Below are 20768 nucleotides of genomic sequence, written 5' to 3'. Positions count from 1 at the left end.
AAAATGAATCGTCTATTTAGTATAAATTAACATTAAATAGTATCATTAAGTAATCATACAATACTATCAAGCTATCTATCACTATAAAGATAGACATATCTGCAGCTACATATATTACTTCACACATACTTACACATACTGCAGATACCTGGAAAAAGAGCTAAAACAGATGTTCACTAAGGAACATAAGAAAGTTGCATTAAATTATTTACTTTTTTATACATTTTTTTCACATGTTTTTGGTTACATCAACAACTTTAATGTTAAGTATTTAATTCCCACTGTTTTCTTGTTTTACTTATTTGTCTATGTTTCTTTGAGAACAGAAATACGCCGGACGATATAAATGACTATTTGTTATTATGTTGGCAGACATTGATGAGTGTAGCAGTGGAGAGAACCTGTGCCAGATAAATGCAGATTGTATTAATATCCCGGGCTCATATCGCTGTGAATGCTCCAGTGGATACAAGCTGTCCCCAAGTGGTGCCTGTGTTGGTAAGTATATATATATATATGTATAAATTGGTTTGTCTTATTGCATTAAGTGATGTGCTTACTGATAAGCTGGATATGTTCAGTGTTGGGCTAACATGTTCACATGATGTTTAATGCAGGCCGGAATGAATGTAATGAGATCCCCAATGTCTGCAGCCATGGAACCTGTATGGACACGACCGGAAGCTACATCTGTATCTGTCACAATGGATTCAAAGCAACTGCAGACCAAACCATGTGCATGGGTGAGTGACAGGGCTTTCTGTAAGCATGAAATGATGTGCTGCACCGATATTGATCATTCTAACTATGTATTACGGTTATATGCTAGATATCGATGAGTGTGATCGTCAGCCTTGTGGAAATGGTACCTGCAAGAACACTGTTGGCTCATATAACTGCCTCTGCTTCCCTGGCTTCGAACTCACCCACAACAATGACTGCATGGGTAAGACAATGCTGGCACAATATGTACTGAAACAATGTAATGCAATGTTCTGCTGCCTATTAATCTAAATATATCCCCTACAGAAAACAGACTCAGATTACTTTAGTTCATGTAGGCAAAAGTGTAGAGATATTTGGGTTCTGTAATTCTTTTGCAACATACTATTTGACCAATAATGGAATAGTAAGGCTTTAGACTTATCAGACAATAGTTATAAGTTGTTGAATTCTTGATGTTGACCTTTTGAGAACCACTTATGACATGCAAGGATTTCCGTAATGATGATGACAGTTGGAGTAAAGTTAAACATGTGCATTGGTTATATAATTATTACTTAACTTCACCAGTAGATGGCAGCAGAGCCCATTAGATATTGTGTGCACAGACATAATTTACTGTTCTCTTACCACACAGACATAGATGAGTGCTCTTCCCTTGTCGGACAAGTGTGTAGAAACGGCCAGTGCATTAACAACGTGGGCTCTTTCCAATGTCTCTGTCATGAAGGCTATGAGATCACTCCTGATGGAAAGAATTGTGTGGGTAAGTGCGTGCACTAAAGTTTTCATCTGGGTTATTACATGGAACGTTTTTGGCAAGCAAGTCATATAGTCCCATGATAAGTTCAGGACATATTACATCTATGAGCAGTGTTTGATGGGCCCTTCATTCATGTTTTTATTTTCCAGACAACATTTTATTTGCTGGACAATCAGGCCCATGAAAAATTTAAGCACAAAAGGCAATAATCACATTTTGTTAGCAATCCGTTCATTTGTCAGGAAAGTAAGAATTGACTCACACACGTAACAACTGTACCTAGATTGTAGAGAATGAGCAGTCTACGATCATCTGAGTGGAATCCAACAATTACAATGTGCAGCATCATATTTTTGCAAATATTTTCCATCCAAAATATTTATAACAATTGTTTTACTAAATTAAAATCATACTGAACAACTAAGAATCTATTGTGCAATATAATCAATATTATACATATAATCAATATTCTACATCTAACTGTTGCTTAGCTCTAGCACCCTTGACCCCACCTCAACATCTTCTGACGACATTGGTGGTTTATACTGAATAATTGTATTCATGCTCCTCAGTTCCAACACGATAACAAAGGGGTTGTAATGTATCAGCGAGGCTCAGGTGTAGACAAAAGTCTATATATGCCCAGTCCCTTTCATATTAAAAAAATAAATAAATCTGTATTTGTTAGATACACTTTGGAAGATAGCGTATCTGACTAATGGTTAAATACAATAGGGGGTATATTTGCAAATATGACCATTTCCCATTTGAAATAATGTGATTACTTAATAAATCTTCCTTCACAAAACAGAGCAATATAATGGCTTAATCTCTAGCGCAAGACACAAAGCTCAACAAAAAGATCTTTTGAATGAATTACAAATTTAACTACAAGAACTTCCAGGGTCAAAATAGGAAGTAATTAAAGTGCAAGCAAAGTTTATTAACAAGTGAACACTTACAAAAAACTACTGGTACAGCAATTTATAACACTACTCCATTTAAAGAGAAGTATGTATACATTGAACATCTTTCAGCTGAAGAATTATAAAGAAATTCATTTTGAAGATGTTCCTTTTTAACATGCAGCAGATGTAAGGAGGGTGAATTGTGTCGGGATGTTGGGAATGTTTTTACCACCTATGACACTCTTGTTTTTCAGATATTAATGAGTGCATTAGCCTGCCTGGTACCTGCTCCCCTGGAACATGTCATAATCTGGAAGGATCCTTCCGCTGCATCTGTCCTCCAGGATATGCAGTGCAGAATGATAACTGCATAGGTGAGCACAGTGCTAAGATTGTGTGTGTGTGTGTGTGTGTGTGTGTGTGTGTGTGTGTGTGTGTGTGTGTGTGTGTGTGTTTTCACTTTCCCGGAATACACCCTTGTTTTCACAATTTCTTGATTTCATAAAGTGTTTCAATATCCCTAATTTTAGAAAACTTGTTTCTGTATTTTACAGTACCAAAATTTCCCAGGCACAGTATTTGTACTTTCATAGAACTGTAGAGTAACTTTTTTGTGTGTGTCACTGCAGGATTCAGTACACTACAGTAATTCGTATTAGTGTAAATGTTCTGTACACAAAGTCTGATTGGATATGTTTGCTCAGATAAGGAAACGTTTGATCTCCTTTTGCCAAAGTTAAAATCTTAGTTTACTGTGCAGATATGGTTTCTCATGGAAAGTCCTCCACGTGTAGGCAGTTGGCACACTCTTACACACCGTGTAACATTACAATACAGTATGATGAAGAGCAATTTACCTTGTGTATTATTCCCTAATTTTACATGAAAGTTAGGGAGTTTTTAGACTTTCCCCACATCTTTCATATTCCCTGATTTTAACTTTTTTCCTGGCCATGTGGGGAAAAAAACCTATATATATATATATATATATATATATATATATACATACATATATTGAAGTCTGTATTTATTTTTTACAGATATTAATGAATGTGATGAAGAGCCGAACATTTGCCTGTTTGGAACCTGCACTAACACTCCCGGCAGCTTCCAGTGCGTGTGTCCACCTGGATTTGTCCTATCAGATAATGGTCGCCGTTGCTTCGGTGAGTGCCGACAATGTGGCCAATCATACTTACAGAATCATATCTGTCCACACATTGTCTAGCAGTTGGCCACTGCTTTATACCTTGTTAAACACTATGGGGCATACTCAATTAGCCACAGAGTGCCTCCGGAATGGTCACAAAGGCACTCTGTGACGATGTAACACCGCAGTATCCCCCCCCCACCCCATAGGGGGAACATCACAGATAATTGAATATAGCCCCATGATAGCATACAGAATTGCTGTGTTTATGTTAGTGTGGAAATGTTAATGGTTCCTACATCTATATATCTATATATCTAGAGATAGATTAGATAGATAGATAGATAGATAGATAGATAGATAGATAGATAGATAAATAGAGATAGATAAATGAGCATTGTATATAGCTTGTAGCAATTGCACTATAGCTGACTAAATACAATCACTTTCTTCTCACACTCAGAAACAAGATCTATATGTCTTTAAGAACAGAATAAATACATATGTTGAATATATTTAGTGTATCAAAAAGTAAATGCTTGAAAATCAGCATACAAACATGAACCAACGTACTATACACAGTTAAGAATAACTATTGATAGGTTGCCTTTCGTGTTAGCTGTGGATTAATGCTGGTTAGTTACAGATGAAGGGACAAGTATCCAGCCACTCACATAGGCCAAGTGTGTCCATGTTAAAGTATGATATCATGAAGTGCACACAGTAATGCCTCTGTATACTTCTGCTTCTTACCAGATACCCGTCAGAGCTTCTGTTTTACTCGATTTGATAATGGAAAATGCTCCGTTCCTAAAGCCTTCAACACTACAAAAGCCAAATGCTGCTGCAGTGTGATGCCTGGAGAAGGCTGGGGTGATCCTTGTGAGCTGTGTCCACAAGCAGGAAACTGTAAGACCTGGAGACTATAGTCCTTTCCTAGCAAGAATGGAGAAACAGAATAAATATTGTCATCAAACCATAATCACATTAAAATGATCTCTAAACTTAAAAAGTATTTTTACTACGGTTAGGAAATATGCATCCTCATGTATATTATAAAGAACATAGAAAACACAGAGGAATTCTGTGATGATACAATTACACAAAGATACTTGATGTGTGCTTTTATGCAGGTCAAAGAACATAAGGTGAATTCATAGTTTCAGGAAGGGGAACATATTATATTAAAGGGTCGATTTATTAAAGGGAGATAAGTCTGTTCACCCAGGACAGCAGCACTACAAGTGCCGCTATTGTCCTCTGAATGCCAACGTCATCTCAGGATGAAAAAATGCTTTATAATTAAAAATAATATATATATATATATATATATATATATTTTTTTTTTAAATAATTATTTTTGTATGCATGCTGACTCAAGCATGCACACTGGGTCCCAGGACTGGCTAGCCAAGTGGCAAGGGGAGTCTTACTGCTGCCAGCCAGTATCACCGTAGAGCTGAGCATCACTCAGCTGCCCCAACGACATTTTTATAATAAATTGCACATTAGAAGATGTTTAAATCTAGTTATCGCGGGACGGATGTTGAAATATTTCTACATATACTAGTGTTACTTGTGTAATCCCACCTGACGTATGTCATCAGATGTAACAAAGACTTGGCTAGTATTGCCAAGTGGCATTTTGACGCTCTACCAACAAATAGTTGAGTCACCCAACATGAGATGTTTAATGGTGGCATCACTTAACTATTCTCCATTCTTTACTTTTCCAGTGGCTTTTCCTGAGCTCTGTCCTTATGGTCATGGCGCTATTCCTAACATTGGAGACACCAGAGAAGGTCAGTGACCACAGCAAGTAACTATATTGTCTAACTGTGCATTATATGGCATATCATCTTGCACAATGTAGAAAACACTAATTAGCAGCATAGCATGTTGTTGCCTCTTTGCCTTCTTGTTGATAATAGATGAACAGACACTTTAACATACAGTAAGTTAAAATTAAAGGATAAAAGTACATGTTTTTCTGTGAAATGTGTACAATAAAAATTCTGCCTTGAATGTATAGATCTCAGCACTTAAAAATAAATCATTATTTCCTCTTTTACTGCAGATGTCAATGAATGTTCTGATAATCCTGGAATTTGTGTCAATGGAGTCTGTATCAATACAGATGGCTCTTTCCGATGTGAATGTCCCTTTGGCTATAATTTGGATTTCACAGGAGTTAACTGTGTTGGTGAGTGAAATGATAAGCAGACAATGCTTGGGAACATAGATTTGCCACAATAGTTTAGAGAAGGGCGTGATAAGGCAATTAAGGTTTCTTTGTATTTGAGACATTCAGTTACACAGATCCTTAGTTAATGTTTTAAAAATACCATTGGAGCTATAGGAAGGCCTTAATGTCTCTTATGACATGATTGAGATTTTAACTACAGTATGTCATACCGATAAGATGCATCCCTAAGAGAATGTACAATCTTGCAAGGTTAATGTCTAACTAATCTCCTCTGCAGATACGAATGAGTGCTCCATTGGAAACCCATGTGGCAATGGAACATGCACTAATGTGATTGGCGGCTTTGAATGTGCCTGTGATGAAGGATTTGAGCCAGGACCAATGATGACTTGTGAAGGTAATAGCACCAAGAATTTCATTTTTGCAAGACATTTGGAGCTAGTAATTGCATACAGGAAGATTGTGACTCTGCACACTGTATAGAGATCTGCCTACACTGCTGGTCATGGGTGCAAACACACTTCCACTTTTGCCCGACATTGTTCCCTCGTTGATTGTGATTTTTAGGAAGTTTAGAAAACCAAATGCATCGATACAATGACATGATAAAATGTGATGGTGGGAACGTAAACACTGTTGCAATATCGTTTTATCATGTGATCTGCATAATACTTGCATCGGTGTGTATCCAGCTTTACACAGCAAATAAGTTAGACTATTACATGGAATTAGTTTAATCTACGCTGCGGTTTCAAGCAATGCTGGTTGCTCTACAACAATGAGTGTTGCCTTTGTGTGAATATAATCTCGTCACAATGCTTTGGGATATATTGATAAAAAGATAACAGCAGATGAAAGGTAGTTTTCATGTCATGCTGTTTACCATTTTTCAGATATCAATGAGTGTACAAACCCTCTGCTGTGTGCTTTCCGCTGTATAAACACTTTCGGGGCATACGAATGCACTTGTCCTTCTGGATACACCCTAAGGGAGGACCGCAGGATGTGCAAAGGTACGAGACCTTCATGGGCAAGGACCCATGCCATCATTTTTTATTTGTATATGTGTCTTTAATATTCCTATCTGTATCTGAATGTGCAATTTTACAACATTTAATGAAATATAATATGTTACCATCTGTTTGTATTACTTTGTCGTACAAGCACAGATTTGCTACAACATTTTAGTCTAGTCTTAGATTATGATTGTGAAAGTACAGTTTGTCAGGTAGTATACCTACAGCGGCTGTGTACCTGTGTTTTGCAGATCTGGACGAATGTGCAGAAGGGCTACACGACTGTGAGTCCCGGGGCATGATGTGCAAGAACCTCATAGGTACATTCATGTGTATCTGCCCACCAGGCATGCAGAGACGACCAGATGGGGAAGGATGTATGGGTAAGTCCCTGCCACGCAGTCAGGCAAATATCTTATGCATTTAACGTAACACTACTCAGGTGTGGTATATCATATAGGCATAAATATGTGCATGTGTACATTTGTCTTTCCAAACTATTTTAACAGTCCTGATATCCTATAAAAATATACAGAGACCTACTAACTTGCTGAACATTTTATTTTTCTGTAGGCTGTCATTTAATATTTTGTTTTGTTTGCATGTGGGTATTTGTCATTATTAATTATGTGGTAATAGTAATTGTGTGTGTCTTAGGATGTGGTTTACATTTTTAGGTGTGTCATTATGCTTATCTCCTGCCAAATTGCACCTTTGCCATCTCTGATTACAATTGCTCATTGTTTAATATTTAATGCTCTCATGTGTTTAATCAGATGAAAATGAATGTCGCAAGCCAGGCATCTGCCCCAATGGGCGCTGTGTGAACACCATAGGAAGTTATAGGTGTGACTGCAATGAGGGGTTCCAGGTCAGCGCCTCTGGAACAGATTGTATAGGTAAGTGCCTGTGCTATAACTGAGCCTGCCAGGTATTAGCATAATTTATTACTCATTAAGATGCAAAGGTTCCATGTGATCTATATGTTTCTTACTTTGACAACAAATACACAGTCATTTGTGGTATGTGAGACTAATATGAAATGAGTTCAGTGGAGAAACCTGAACTGTATGCTTCCTTGGTTAAGAGCAGCAGAGGATTTCATTTTTATGTCTTTAGTTTTAAAAAATCAAATTGCCTTTAGGCAAGGTACACCCTGGCTATAAAGTTACCCTTTACTTCCTTAGCTTGTTATGTGATTATATACATGGATATGAAATGTGAATTGTTTGCAGCACTTTGTAAATGTGATGCTTTATTCTCATTGTTAGACACTCGCCAGGGATCTTGTTTCACCGAAGTGCTACAGACAATGTGCCAGCTTTCGTCCACTAATCGCATAATGGTCACCAAGTCCGAGTGCTGCTGTAATTTAGGGCGAGGCTGGGGTAACCAGTGTGAACTCTGTCCCCTTCCTGGAACAGCACCTTACAAGAAGATGTGCCCACACGGTCCTGGCTACACCACTGATGGGAGAGGTAGAGACAGCGACATTTATGAACTGACTAGCTGTCATGTCTGCATTATACTTGCATTATATAGCAAACCCTCTTCAATTCTTCTCCTTTAGATATTGATGAATGCAAAGTTCTACCCAATCTGTGCAAAAACGGGCAGTGTATAAACACCATCGGGTCTTTCCGCTGTCACTGTAATTTGGGCTATACCACAGACATCACTGGGACCACTTGTGTTGGTAAGATATATTACTAATATGAGCAACAGAATCATGCTGTATCTATGTAAAAGGCCAGGTACAGCCAATGCATTCATATTTTTTTAGGTGTATAAATTCATTACATGTACTAATTTGCTTTCCTATGCAGATCTGGATGAATGTGCTCAGTCTCCCAAACCTTGTAACTTTATATGTAAGAATACAGAGGGCAGCTACCAGTGCTCATGTCCAAGAGGCTACATTCTGCAAGAGGATGGCAAGACGTGTAAAGGTATTGTGTTCCTTCTTTCATTTAACTCAATATATTTTTACAGACGTGCTGAGGACTTGACCTTCATTAGACCCTATCTGTTATAAGGTAGCATCCAATTGCTTAGTAGGGGGATCATCATCATCATCATCATCATTTATTTATATAGCGCTGTACAGAGACCTCATTCACATCAGTCCCTGCCCCATTGGAGCTTACAGTCTAAATTCCCTAACATACACACAGACAGAGAGAGACTAGGGTCAATTTTGATAGCAGCCAATTAACCTACTAGTATGTTTTTGGAGTGTGGGAGGAAACCGGAGCACCCAGAGGAAACCCACACAAACACAGGGAGAACATACAAACTCCACACAGATAAGGCCATGGTTGGGAATTGAACCCATGACCCCAGCGCTTAGCCACCATGCAGTTTAAGGTTTAAACAAGCTTGAGCTGATTAGATTGACTATGGTAGCATGGATCAGTTACACTGTAAGGATGTGTTATCAGTTAAATTGATAGTTGTGGACATACTATCATTTGACTATTATGGTGTCCATTATAATACTGACCAATACAGCTGAAATGTAGCTGTACTCATTATGACATTGAGAACAGTGATTTCATTAGACTAGCCAATTTCATTTAGCTAAATTGACATTATTTTAGGACTTGCTAGTAAAACCCACTGAATTAGGTAGGTATTGATATTGGGCAGCATGGATAGGCAGGAGACAACATATATCAATAGCCCTGTGAAAATATATTTTAATTTTACAGACCTGGATGAATGTTCAACCAAACAGCACAATTGCCAGTTCCTCTGTGTTAACACTATTGGAAGCTTCAACTGCAAGTGTCCTCCTGGGTTTACTCAGCACCAATCCTCTTGCATTGGTAAGAAGATCCATATTCGTAAATGATTCATAAATCTATATTAATGAGAAATTTAATTTTGGAGTAATTAAGTACAGTAATAATCGTCACTATTAGTGTTCAGAATTCTAGTGTCTATAGTGCTATATTATTAAATAAACACTATTTATAGTTTTATTACTTAAAAGATACATTTACTTGCTCCCTGTGATGACACAATATATTATATCATTTTAATTTATTCTGCTAACATAAACTCAGCCCATATACTAAACATTGAGGCGGTTATTCTACTGAAAGGTTTGTATAAACTTTTGTAACAAGCTCTCTTTTTTTAACAGATAACAATGAGTGCAGTTCTCAGCCAAGCTTGTGTGGTGCCCGTGGCATGTGCCAGAATAACCCTGGGAGCTTCGCCTGCGAATGTCAGAAAGGTTTCTCTTTGGACAGTTCTGGCAGCAACTGTGAAGGTTAGATAAAAAAAAAAACAAGCTTTTAACAGAACAACAGCATATTTTTAAAAATTTAATATTTGACTCATCATGTGTATATATATGTATTTATGTGTATATATATGTATATACATATATATGTATTTACATATATGTATTATATTACATACACAATACATATGTATTATATTACATGCCTTGGAAGGCCTGCTGTTTGGGGAACTTATCTGGCTTATAGAAGCCAGGCAAAATATCTCCAAAACAAGCTAGATTAATTTGCCTATTCTTACTTTTGAATAATTTTGCATTATGAACTCTAGTTACTGTTGTGAACACTGTCAGATTCTTGCTGAATAACAGCTGCATTTTTCCCAATGCAAAATAAATATGCTCTCTTGTCTTTCAGATGTGGATGAGTGCGACGGCAGCCACCGCTGCCAACACGGCTGTCAGAATGTCCTCGGAGGATACCGCTGTGGCTGCCCTCAAGGTTATGTGCAGCATTATCAATGGAACCAATGTGTGGGTGAGTAGAGAAATTAATAATAAAAGTAGGATATATGATTACACCTCAAACATGGATTGACTTTCCTGAAATAGAATATGTTTGTTTTCACAAGTTTCTTATATGATGTGCTTTTTATATCTTTTTATATTTAGGAGCTTTTTGATACAGCATCCTGAGATGGCGATAACAGAGCAAGTATTGTGGTGGTACAAGTACCGCTGTGATACTTGTTAAATAGGCTTGCCCATTCAAATGCATCGGTAAGCTTTCGCTGGTGAAGACCAGCAAATGTTGCTGCTAGCAGGAGTTATCCCCGGCGACAGCTGTGTTATCGCTGTCAGTAACGTATGGAGCAAATCAGAAAAGCCCTATCATCAGCAAAACTCCCATTTATGCTGGTAATAGGGGGTTTTACCCTTTGCTAAATCAGCCCCATACCTTGCAGTGGATGCTAAGAAAGAAAGTAGAAAGTTTAAACAAATTAGATGTAGAACCATTTCATAGTTGCCAACTGTTCCTCATTCCCAGGGACAGACCATGTTCAGTAAACATGGCATAAATATAATTTCTAAGTAGAATGTGCAATATGTTCAAAAGCAGTGTCCGTTGTCAACACTTGTCAGACAAAAAATATATAATTGTTTCTCCCTATCCATACACCCCCTGAAACACGGAGATCTTGCATTCCATTAAAATTACTCTCTATCTTCTTTCAGATGAGAACGAGTGTGCGAGTCAGTCCACCTGTGGCTCTGCCTCTTGCTACAACACTTTGGGAAGCTTCAAGTGCATCTGTCCATCAGGCTTTGATTTTGACCAGCCCTATGGTGGCTGCCAAGATGTAGATGAGTGCTCATCATCTGGTGGAAACCCTTGTAGCTATGGCTGCTCTAACACCGACGGTGGTTACCTTTGTGGATGTCCATCGGGATATTTCCGAGCCGGCCAAGGGTGAGAATTATTGGACATGTGGTCAACAATGGGGTGTTGGGCTTAGTCATTGTTTATCTACTATTAAAAAAGACTGATAAGCGAAAGAAGCTTTTAATTCTGATTTACAAGTCATATCCTTGAACAACTGTTGTGTCTACTCCAATCGTAAGGAGAACATAGTTTAGTGGTGTGCAAGACAGTGTGTGTGATTTGTTATTTAATTCGTGACATGGATAGAGTAACATAACTTTTCATAGGCTACTCTGCCACTCTCTCTGTTGTCCTCTAGTAACTAGTGCTAGATGAACAATCTCTGTGCAAAATATCCATGGGCCAAGAGTTCTTCTTTGAAAATTTTAGTTTGTTTTCTTTATTGACTTTCATAGGGCTGAATTTTACTAGAGGGGCTTGATCATGCATCTCTTGGTTGTCACTGTTGGTCAGATTGGCATGATTTATATATTCTTCTTTATCCGCAGGCACTGTGTATCAGGCATGGGATTTGGCAAAGGTGGTTATCTCCCTGCTCCTGCTGAAGAGGATGAGGAGAACGTCCTATCGCCAGAGAACTGCTATGAATGCAAGATCAATGGCTATCCAAAGAGAGGAAGGCAGCGGCGCAGCGCAAATGAAACCTCTGAACATGAGGTAAGAACTGAACAAACACTGAGCTCACACTGGACACATATTTACCAAGCTCCCACAAGCAGGGCCCTCTCTACCCTCAGTCATATATGCAACTTCTTCATTAACCTTGTATGTCCTTGTTCTGTTTCTCTGTATGATGTGGTTTTATGTATGATTTGTGTTGCCCACTGTCCTGGGCTGCAGAGTTTTGTAGCACATTACTAATAAACAATCATGATAATGAAATTAAACCAGTACCAACAGATGACAGTTAGAAATAGTATAGTGTGCACAAAAAGGGTGATGAAACTTATACATATTTTTTATATATTATATTATGTATATTCTTAATAATGGAGCACAGCAGTGTAAACTGCAACATAATTTCAAAAGAATGAGACACTTTTCTGCTGGAACTCTATGCCCGTTTAATTGCACTAACATTATGCAAACCATTCTTAAAGACAAGGTATGTGCAAGAGAAATCTACCATAAGTAATATCCTCATGAAGAGCCTGATTCATTAAGGAGCGTTATGCAAAAAATTTAGTAAGTTTTCTTATTTAAGTGTTCTGGACAAAACCATGTTGCAATGCAAGGGGTGCATATGAGTTTATTATTTTGCACATAAGGAAAATACTGTCTGTTTTTTTCATGTAGCGCACAAATACTTGATAGCTTATTCGTACACTGAAATTTAAAGTTGATCTAGGACATGCCCTACTCCAAATATAAATCTCCCATCACAATTTAAATCCCCCCCCCCTCCAATGCAACATGGTTTTGCCTTACTTGCTAACTTTTTCTTAACTTTCCTTAATGAATCACACCCGAAGTGTTGAAGTAAACCATGATCACAGTTGAATTAAGAATAAAAGTGAAATCATACACTTTATCTGACATAATGTGAGAGAGCCATTTAAAGGTAAATTTGTTCCAGATTTCAGATTTGCCTTGGAGTTCATCTTTATGCCGTTATTGACCACATTCCTACTGGTGCTAATTGGCGACCAGACACTTACTGACTTTTCTTAACTGCGCACAACTGTGTTTCCCCAGCTGTAGGAGAAGAGTTGCTGCCGTCACCAGACTCCTTCAATGGCACCTGGAACCATTAGTTCCTGGGTGGTGTGTGTAGCTATTGCAAGCACCTCTTTTCTGGTGAATGTGGCTGGATGCTCCTGACCACTTAGTTGGATCAGTAATACTGGATAGCAAGCACTGGACACTAGGTTAAACAGAGGGGCAGGCGGCAGATGGATGAGAGTGTTAACTCTTATCTGTAGGTCACGGGAGTACAACAGGTCTAGGTGTATCGCAGGGACAGAGCAAGAGCTTTAGGAATGATGTTTATTGCTCATAAATACCTCTTCTAAGAGTTGTTACACACAACACCAGCTTAGAGGTCTTAGATGCACATAAACACACTTTACATGAGGTATTTCTGCTCTTTATATACAATTTTCCATGCCCCTGTCTCTAGTTTAGGTTGATTCATTTGTCAATCAGCCTGGACCATGCTCCCACTTTTAGGGGGGTATTCAATTGACGGCGGGATCGCCGAAAATCCCGCGCTCAAAGAATATTACTGTTAATACGGTAATATCTCGCTGGATTTCAGCTCGCAGCTTCCTGAGCTGCGAGCTGAAATCCAGCAAGTAAATTACCATATTAACGGTATTTACGCGCAGGATTACCGTATTAACGGTAATATTTTTCGAGCGCGGGGTTTTCGGCAATCCTGCCGTCAAATGAATACCCCCCTTAGCCTGAGATGATGTATGAGAAAATGATGAATAGGGCTTAACTGATTCTAATTACAACTAACATGCCTGAAATATATGATCTCAGTAACTTTAAAAAGAATAGATTCTTGCGATTTACAGTATCACTCAGATGTTTTGGCGAGTTAAGTTAGCTAAAATAATGTTTGTTTTGTAAGCTGATAGCATCTTTAAATTAGCTCCTGAGCATGATAAAGTCTAATTAAATCTGTGCATTTCTTCACAGTGCATGGTGAACATGTGACATCTGCAGTGCAATCAGGCGCGGGCTGGGAGAGGGAAGCCCGGAGGGCACACAGGTGGCCGCATCGCATAAAAACGGGATGCGGCCGCGTCATTGATGACGCGGCCGCATCCCCTGTCATGTGATGCGGCCGCCTGTGCGCTGACGCGGCCGCATCTGATGTTATCAGATGCGGCCGCGGTGAAAACAGCCTATATTGCATCCGGGGGGCGGCCGGCCTACCCCCCGACCCTAATAGCGGTCAGACTGAGCCAGCCCGCCCCTGAGTGCAATTGACTGCAGGGGATTAACCATGAGCATCAATTCTCATCAATCTATGCTCTTGTGGAATATTTGTTGTTTACCTTCTCCATCTAATATTATTTTGTCAGATACAAGCTAAATGGGATAATCTTGACCGCTCACAGGTGTATTTAGTAGGCAATTTAGAATATTTTTTTGCACCAAAATATAAATGTGTGATAGATCAAAACTCTGCCTGGTGTAAGGGTGCTTGCAGCAGTTTGTCACCATGTAGATAAATGAAGCTTACAAATTGTATGTATATAAATAGAGGCATAGAAATATGAATTAGTTTTAAATATGCCGTCTTTAATTCATCATTTTTGTTTTGCTTTAGAATCATATCAGCATGGCTAGCGTTGATATCGATGCTCCACTTAGGATGAATTTAAACATATCTGACCTGATAAACAAGCAACATATCATGGATCTAATGCCAGCCGTGGTGCCATTGGAGAATCACGTGCGCTACATCATCTCTCACGGCAATGAAGATGGCATCTTCCGCATCCACCAGAAGGACAGCCTAAGTTTTCTGCACCTTGGTCGCAAGAAGGTGACTCCAGGTACGTATAACCTGGAGATTGTCAGCGTGCCTCTATACCGCAAGAAGGAACTGCAGAAATTAGAGGATGAGAAGGACTTCAACTACCTCAGTGGTGAAATAGGCCAAGCGCTCAAGATGAAACTTCGGATCCATCTTTATTAATATCATAATAAACATTCCTCACGTGGCCTTCACAAGATCTGAACTTTACATTTATAGAGAAATTCTTCTTCTATATTGTGTTTAATTAGCAAGCTTTTGTGTCAGAACCTCAGCACTAAGGCGTAAGATTGATGGGAAATGTGGAATATGATTTCAGCAGTGACCAACGTCTGTATGTATTTTGGGTTTTTTTCCTCAGTATTTTTGTTATATAAAAAATGGTGGGAGGGAAGAGTGAGATTGAAAATAAAAAATGAACAGGTTGACCAAAAAGTACAATGGGTACAATGCATTGGAGTTCCAGAATCAAACCAGGGTATCTGCAAGCAGATGGAGGGCAAGTTCCTCAGCTGTCCTCTATTCATTTCCACAGCAAAACTGTAATGTGGATGTTGCCTTATGAGAGGTTATTGTTTTACCAAAAATGTTGATGCAGTTTTATTTTAAACCTGAGTACTACAATGCTGTATGTATAGAGTGTTTTAAAGTGAAGACTATAATTCATTAAGAACTGCCAGAGCAGTGATGTAATTGGTATAACACAAAGGTATAAAAATGGTTACTGCAACTCCCATCTTAATATTTAGATTTTTTTTTTAAAACAGTTCTTAATATTTAGATTTATTTTTCCTGTAAACAGTTCTTTGTTTAGGGGAACTGAAAACTTGTACTGTAATTTTAATTGTAGACCCGCTGAGTGAGGGCTTGCAGAATCCATACATAACATATTTTGGTTCACAGCCACAGCTCTCAATTCATTCTTATCTTCCATAATGTCTGGATCTTTCCGTTAGCCCAGAAAAATATTTAGTTTATACTTGACTAATGTGTTTTCAGCGAAAGAGAATAAAAGGGGCCACGCAGAGAATGAAACGTCTCAAAAAAGGCAAAAACATAAAATAAAACATGCACATCATTATGTTTATTGTAAACATTTTCTTCATTTTATGGATAAGAAAGGAAGAAATAAATAAAATACATAGTGGATATGGATAATTGTCAAATCAGCTAAATGTTTAACTGCCAAGGAGTAGATGTACTAAAATGTCTAACAGTGAAAAGTGGAGGTGTTTCCCAAAGCAACCAGTCAGATACTAGACTCTACTAGATATATGATAGCCAGAATTTGATTGGTTGCCAGGGGAAACACCTCCACTTTTTCATCTTTTGAAGTTTTAGTAAATCTACACCCAGATCTTATGATGATGAACAAAGCTACAGTTTGTATGCTGTGGTTTTTTTTCTTATTACAAAAAGCTATTTTACTTCCATATTCAAGTCTCTGTTTGTCTGTTTTTGTATAACAAAAAGAAGTAGAAACCTTGTATTTTTAATTTATAAGCTGCAGAAAATGCAATATATTCCATGGTTAATATAGTAGGGTGGAATGTTGCTTTGAAGCTCCAGATGTTCAGTGAAACCACATTTTCTTGTATGGGGGAAATCCATTTGTGCCTTATTGCCAAGTCTGGTAGAACCATGTTTGAATCTTCGAGAGAGGCATTGCCACTAAACAGCCTCATTTGATCATTTTACTGTACTCCTCAAACCTTGGGCTGCAAAGGTGGAGGTACGAATAATAACATTTTGTATTTAACTTAGTACTGATGCCAGCGTGGAACTGACCAAAACTGACATTGGTGTAAAAACGTGTGCTCAGCACTATGACTATTATGAAGTGGTCTGGTCACAAACACATTTCCTTTTTACTATAAAAGGACTTCACGCATAAAATGCTATTTATATTTAGCGGCTCAAGCCATTCCGTACATGGCGACGTTTGTCAATTGTCATCTGCTGGCAGCAGATTAATCCGTTTATCACAATCAAGGTTCTTCCTTCTGCTGGGAAAAACACAGGAGGGAGGAAATACATAAAAGATGGTGCTACTTTAGACTACGGTATGAAATACACACAATACTACCTGACACTATGCTGTATCCATCCCACAATGGTGCTTTATACATCCATCCAGTGCTTAAAATGGCTTGGTTACTGCACTGTACATCCCCTTTTTTTTAAACAAAAAATATTTATGTATAATCACAACTGTTAACTGTTGCTCATTTTTGTAAGTTCATATTCCTGTAGTATATATATATTTTATTTGATACATGTTGGGTTGTTTTCGTTTTTTACTTCTAATTCCCGAGGGCAGCCACTTTCTGGTAATATGTGTGAATACTGTAATTGTTGCCGAAATAAAATCATAAACTTGAATAAGATGTTAGCTCTGGAAAATACGAGACATTGTGAAATAGAACTGTGTAACTAGACGGTGCTACAACAAATCATTTCATTGTAAAAATAATTTCTTTACCAGTCTTGTGTTGAGCCAAATGTGTTATTTCTGGAGAAAGGAAAATATTGTTTTTCTTTCTGTCCAATGTGGTCTGATTCATTTTTATACTGCATTTCAAACAGTGTGCTGTATTTTTTTTGTTCTGTTTGTTTTAGGCACATATGATAATTTTGTACAACTTTTCATAATTGTGTTTTTTTTTGTATCAGAAGCAACAGCAACAATAAAATTATTTTGGGTAAAAATTATCATGTTTTGTGTTCAATAAAGCCAATTCAGAAACTTACAATCATGTTATGCATATCAAAAATAGATAAAGACCCATGTGTAACCCATGCCTTTGTACTTGGCCTGGTGTTGTACATTTTTATGCAGAGTTGTGAAGTAATGGTCAATGGATTGAAATGCGTTTCATTGAATGACCTTAAAATGGGTAGAGTCCCCCATGTGTGATAGTTCTTATTATCAGGATTGGCCAGGAGAAACTGCAAACCCACAACAAAGAGTGTATTTGGCCATAGAGGGCCGCACATGATTGTATGGGACACTATCATTTGATGGTCACTGGACATAGACCCATGCACTTCTTGTCTCGTAACAATCCAGGAAAGACTTGGAAGGTATTAGACTGGTTGCTCTGGGATACATCATAGCTTGAATATTCAATCAAGCTCATCCTAGTTTGTTAAGTTTGTTAAGTCACCTCTACTAGGATGCCAGGAAATAGTCTTAGCACATAATAGTACAATACTTGGATAAACACCATAGGAAGGTTTATTTTTGTGAAAATCTCTTTCATCTGTTTTCAAGCTCAAGTAGGATAAGGTGGGTGTTATTCAAATCACTACCCACATGGCACACTCACTTGTGTGAATGGTCATGAAAGCCTGGAAATGCTCTTGTAAAAGTTTACTTAGATGAATTCTAGTGACAAGCATTGATGAAATTACATTTGTTAAGCCATTAACTGTTTAAGGTTCATTATGGATGTTTGGTGGAATGGATACCTTCCATACAATGTATGTGATAAGATACATACATAGGAAAAGTGAAACTATTGTATTAGGCAGCACATTTTGAAGACAGTACAATTTATGGAACTAATTTATAAAATTTAATTTTTAGGGCAATCCTACATTAGTGGTGGCCAAATATGTCTCTATTTTTAACAGAAAATGTTTGAAGGTATATACAGATGGCCCACTGCTCAGCATCTGATCTATTGTTCAGCAACAACACTTGGGGAGGCCATGCTACAGATGCTACAGATGTCAGGAGGGCTGGCCAAATGTAATATCTCCTCTGCTATTGCACAGATGCTTAGCAACTTGAATTGGTATCTTAGTTGTACTAAAGGCTGCAGTCCCCAATGATTGCAGTTAGCATGAAAGGTCCATTCTATGGGCCTGATTCATCAAGGAAAGTAAAGCAAAAAAATAAGTAACTTTGGACTTTGGCAAAACCATGTTGTATTGGAGTGGGATGTAATTTTAAAATGCGGGGACAGATTTATATTTGGAGTAGAGCATGTCCTAGATCAACTTTAAGTGTCAGTGTAAAAATAAAGCTATCAAGTATTGTGTGCTACATGAAAAAAACAGCCAGTATTTAACTTATGTACAAAATAATAAACTAATTTGCACCCCTTGCATTGTAACATGGTTTTGTCCAGGAGAAAACTCACTAATTTTTTTGACTTACTTTCCTTAATGAATCAGGCCTTATATGTCTCCCTGTCCTTTTTGTGTTTTAGTGTATGTGTTCCCTTTAAAAATACTCCCTATTTACCGATGTTTCAGTGATATATATTTCTTATGAAATGTGGTTTTAATTTTTATTTTAATCTAGAAAATTAATGTTATAATTCAATCAAATATTTATCACATAAAATAGGCAATGATCAGTATTACGTTATTAAAAACTCTTCGGTCCTGATTCATCAAGGCACACAATCTGAGTTTAACCCGTTTTCAGTATTTTATGCATGTATTAAGGTTTTGCGCATCCCCGAATTCATCAAGGCAAGGATCTCTAGTTACGTGCCCTGTTGAATTTGGGTGTATTCTACTACACAGGACGCTGTAGGTATGTTCATACCCATCAGCTCCTGCAGAGCCGGCAGCATTAAAGCTGCAGGACCTGCAGGCTCTATGCAGTGTAAAAGGAAAGATGTGGGGATGTGATTTTATGGACACCTACAGGACCTTGGAATGTTATGGTTTTTGTTATTATAAGCTTACAAGACTGGATCCATTACATATGAAGACAACTGATGGTAATTATATTTGGGATTTTATTATTTTTAATAAAATGATCTGGTTTAAACGAGGAGTGTGATTTATTTACATAACTCATTCATCTTCTCCCCTGTCCCTCTCACCTATCCCACCCAACTATCTTCTACCCTGTCCTTCTTACCTATCTACTGCACCATCTTCTCCCCTGTCCCTCTCACCTATCTCCCTGCACTATCTTTTCACCCTTCCCTGTCTCTAATACCCCTGCACCATCTTCTCCCTGTTCCTTTCTATTATACCTCTGCACCATCTACCCCCTGTCCCTCTCACTTATCCCCTGCACCATCTTTTCACCTTTCCCTGTCTCTTATATCATTGCACAATCTTCTCCCCTGTTCCTCTTACCTATACTCCCAAAGCTTTCTCTCTCTCGTTTATTTTCCGTTTTGTGTCTTCCCAATTTTCCCTCTTAGGACATTCCCACTCACAATCGCTTCTCTGCTGACTTGTGCCTCACTCGGCGAGAATGAATGTAATGCATGTGGAACGTTTCACTTCCCACTTCTGCTTTGGCTATGGAAACTGCAAAAAAAAGGTAAAAAGTCAAAGCTACTGGTACATAAAGTGAATTAACACATTTATGTACTCCCACACTTCTGGGAGGTCGCAATCACAACCACACTCCTGGGGCAGGGGGGTTCAGACTGCTGGAAGATGTGCGATCGCAGCCAATCTGCTAGGTTGTGTGCCCTTATGTGTAAGGGGATGCCAGGGTGGTGGACACTTTGGGAACCTGTTTCATAGTGGCAATACAGGGACATGGAGGGGGGGGGGGAAGGTGGTAGAGGGAACAGAGGATGACTGATCAGTCCTTTTGGCCATAAAATGAGAGCAGTAGTAGAAGTTGTATGTTAATAAAGGTGCTGATAAAACATTTTTTTTTGCAGTTTAAATGAAGAATGAAAGAATGATTCATTTTACTATCACAAGCTCAAAGTTCATGCATAAAGGGGTCGACTATATTTATATAAATTAAAATACTGCTGATTCTTCAATTACAGGGGTGTAACGATTGGTGCTTTGCTTAATTGTGTCTGTTTAAACTGTCATTTTAGAA

The 20768-nt window shown here is 38.2% G+C and overlaps 1 protein-coding gene across 1 annotated transcript in view; it reads left to right on the top strand.

The window, feature by feature from the left end:
* LOC142146196 (fibrillin-2-like) overlaps positions 1-17647 on the top strand; it is a 120321-nt gene extending 102674 nt beyond the window's left edge. The window contains exons 44-65 of the mRNA XM_075204630.1: positions 373-498; positions 618-743; positions 830-946; positions 1361-1489; positions 2649-2768; positions 3435-3560; positions 4301-4453; positions 5281-5346; positions 5622-5747; positions 6028-6147; positions 6644-6763; positions 7018-7149; positions 7543-7665; positions 8038-8244; positions 8337-8462; positions 8593-8715; positions 9478-9594; positions 9915-10043; positions 10432-10551; positions 11250-11484; positions 11946-12114; positions 14741-17647. Of these exons, the coding sequence (XP_075060731.1) occupies positions 373-498; positions 618-743; positions 830-946; positions 1361-1489; positions 2649-2768; positions 3435-3560; positions 4301-4453; positions 5281-5346; positions 5622-5747; positions 6028-6147; positions 6644-6763; positions 7018-7149; positions 7543-7665; positions 8038-8244; positions 8337-8462; positions 8593-8715; positions 9478-9594; positions 9915-10043; positions 10432-10551; positions 11250-11484; positions 11946-12114; positions 14741-15112 (3182 nt within the window). The 3' untranslated portion in view covers positions 15113-17647. The remainder of the gene's footprint in view (positions 1-372; positions 499-617; positions 744-829; positions 947-1360; positions 1490-2648; positions 2769-3434; positions 3561-4300; positions 4454-5280; positions 5347-5621; positions 5748-6027; positions 6148-6643; positions 6764-7017; positions 7150-7542; positions 7666-8037; positions 8245-8336; positions 8463-8592; positions 8716-9477; positions 9595-9914; positions 10044-10431; positions 10552-11249; positions 11485-11945; positions 12115-14740) is intronic.
* Positions 17648-20768: the final 3121 nt, after the last annotated feature.

This window comes from Mixophyes fleayi, chromosome 1, assembly GCF_038048845.1.
Source record: "Mixophyes fleayi isolate aMixFle1 chromosome 1, aMixFle1.hap1, whole genome shotgun sequence".
In the NCBI taxonomy this organism is placed as follows: Eukaryota; Metazoa; Chordata; class Amphibia; order Anura; family Limnodynastidae; genus Mixophyes; species Mixophyes fleayi.
The sequence above is the reverse complement of the archived record's forward strand: the minus strand, read 5'-3'. Positions and strand labels throughout refer to the sequence as shown.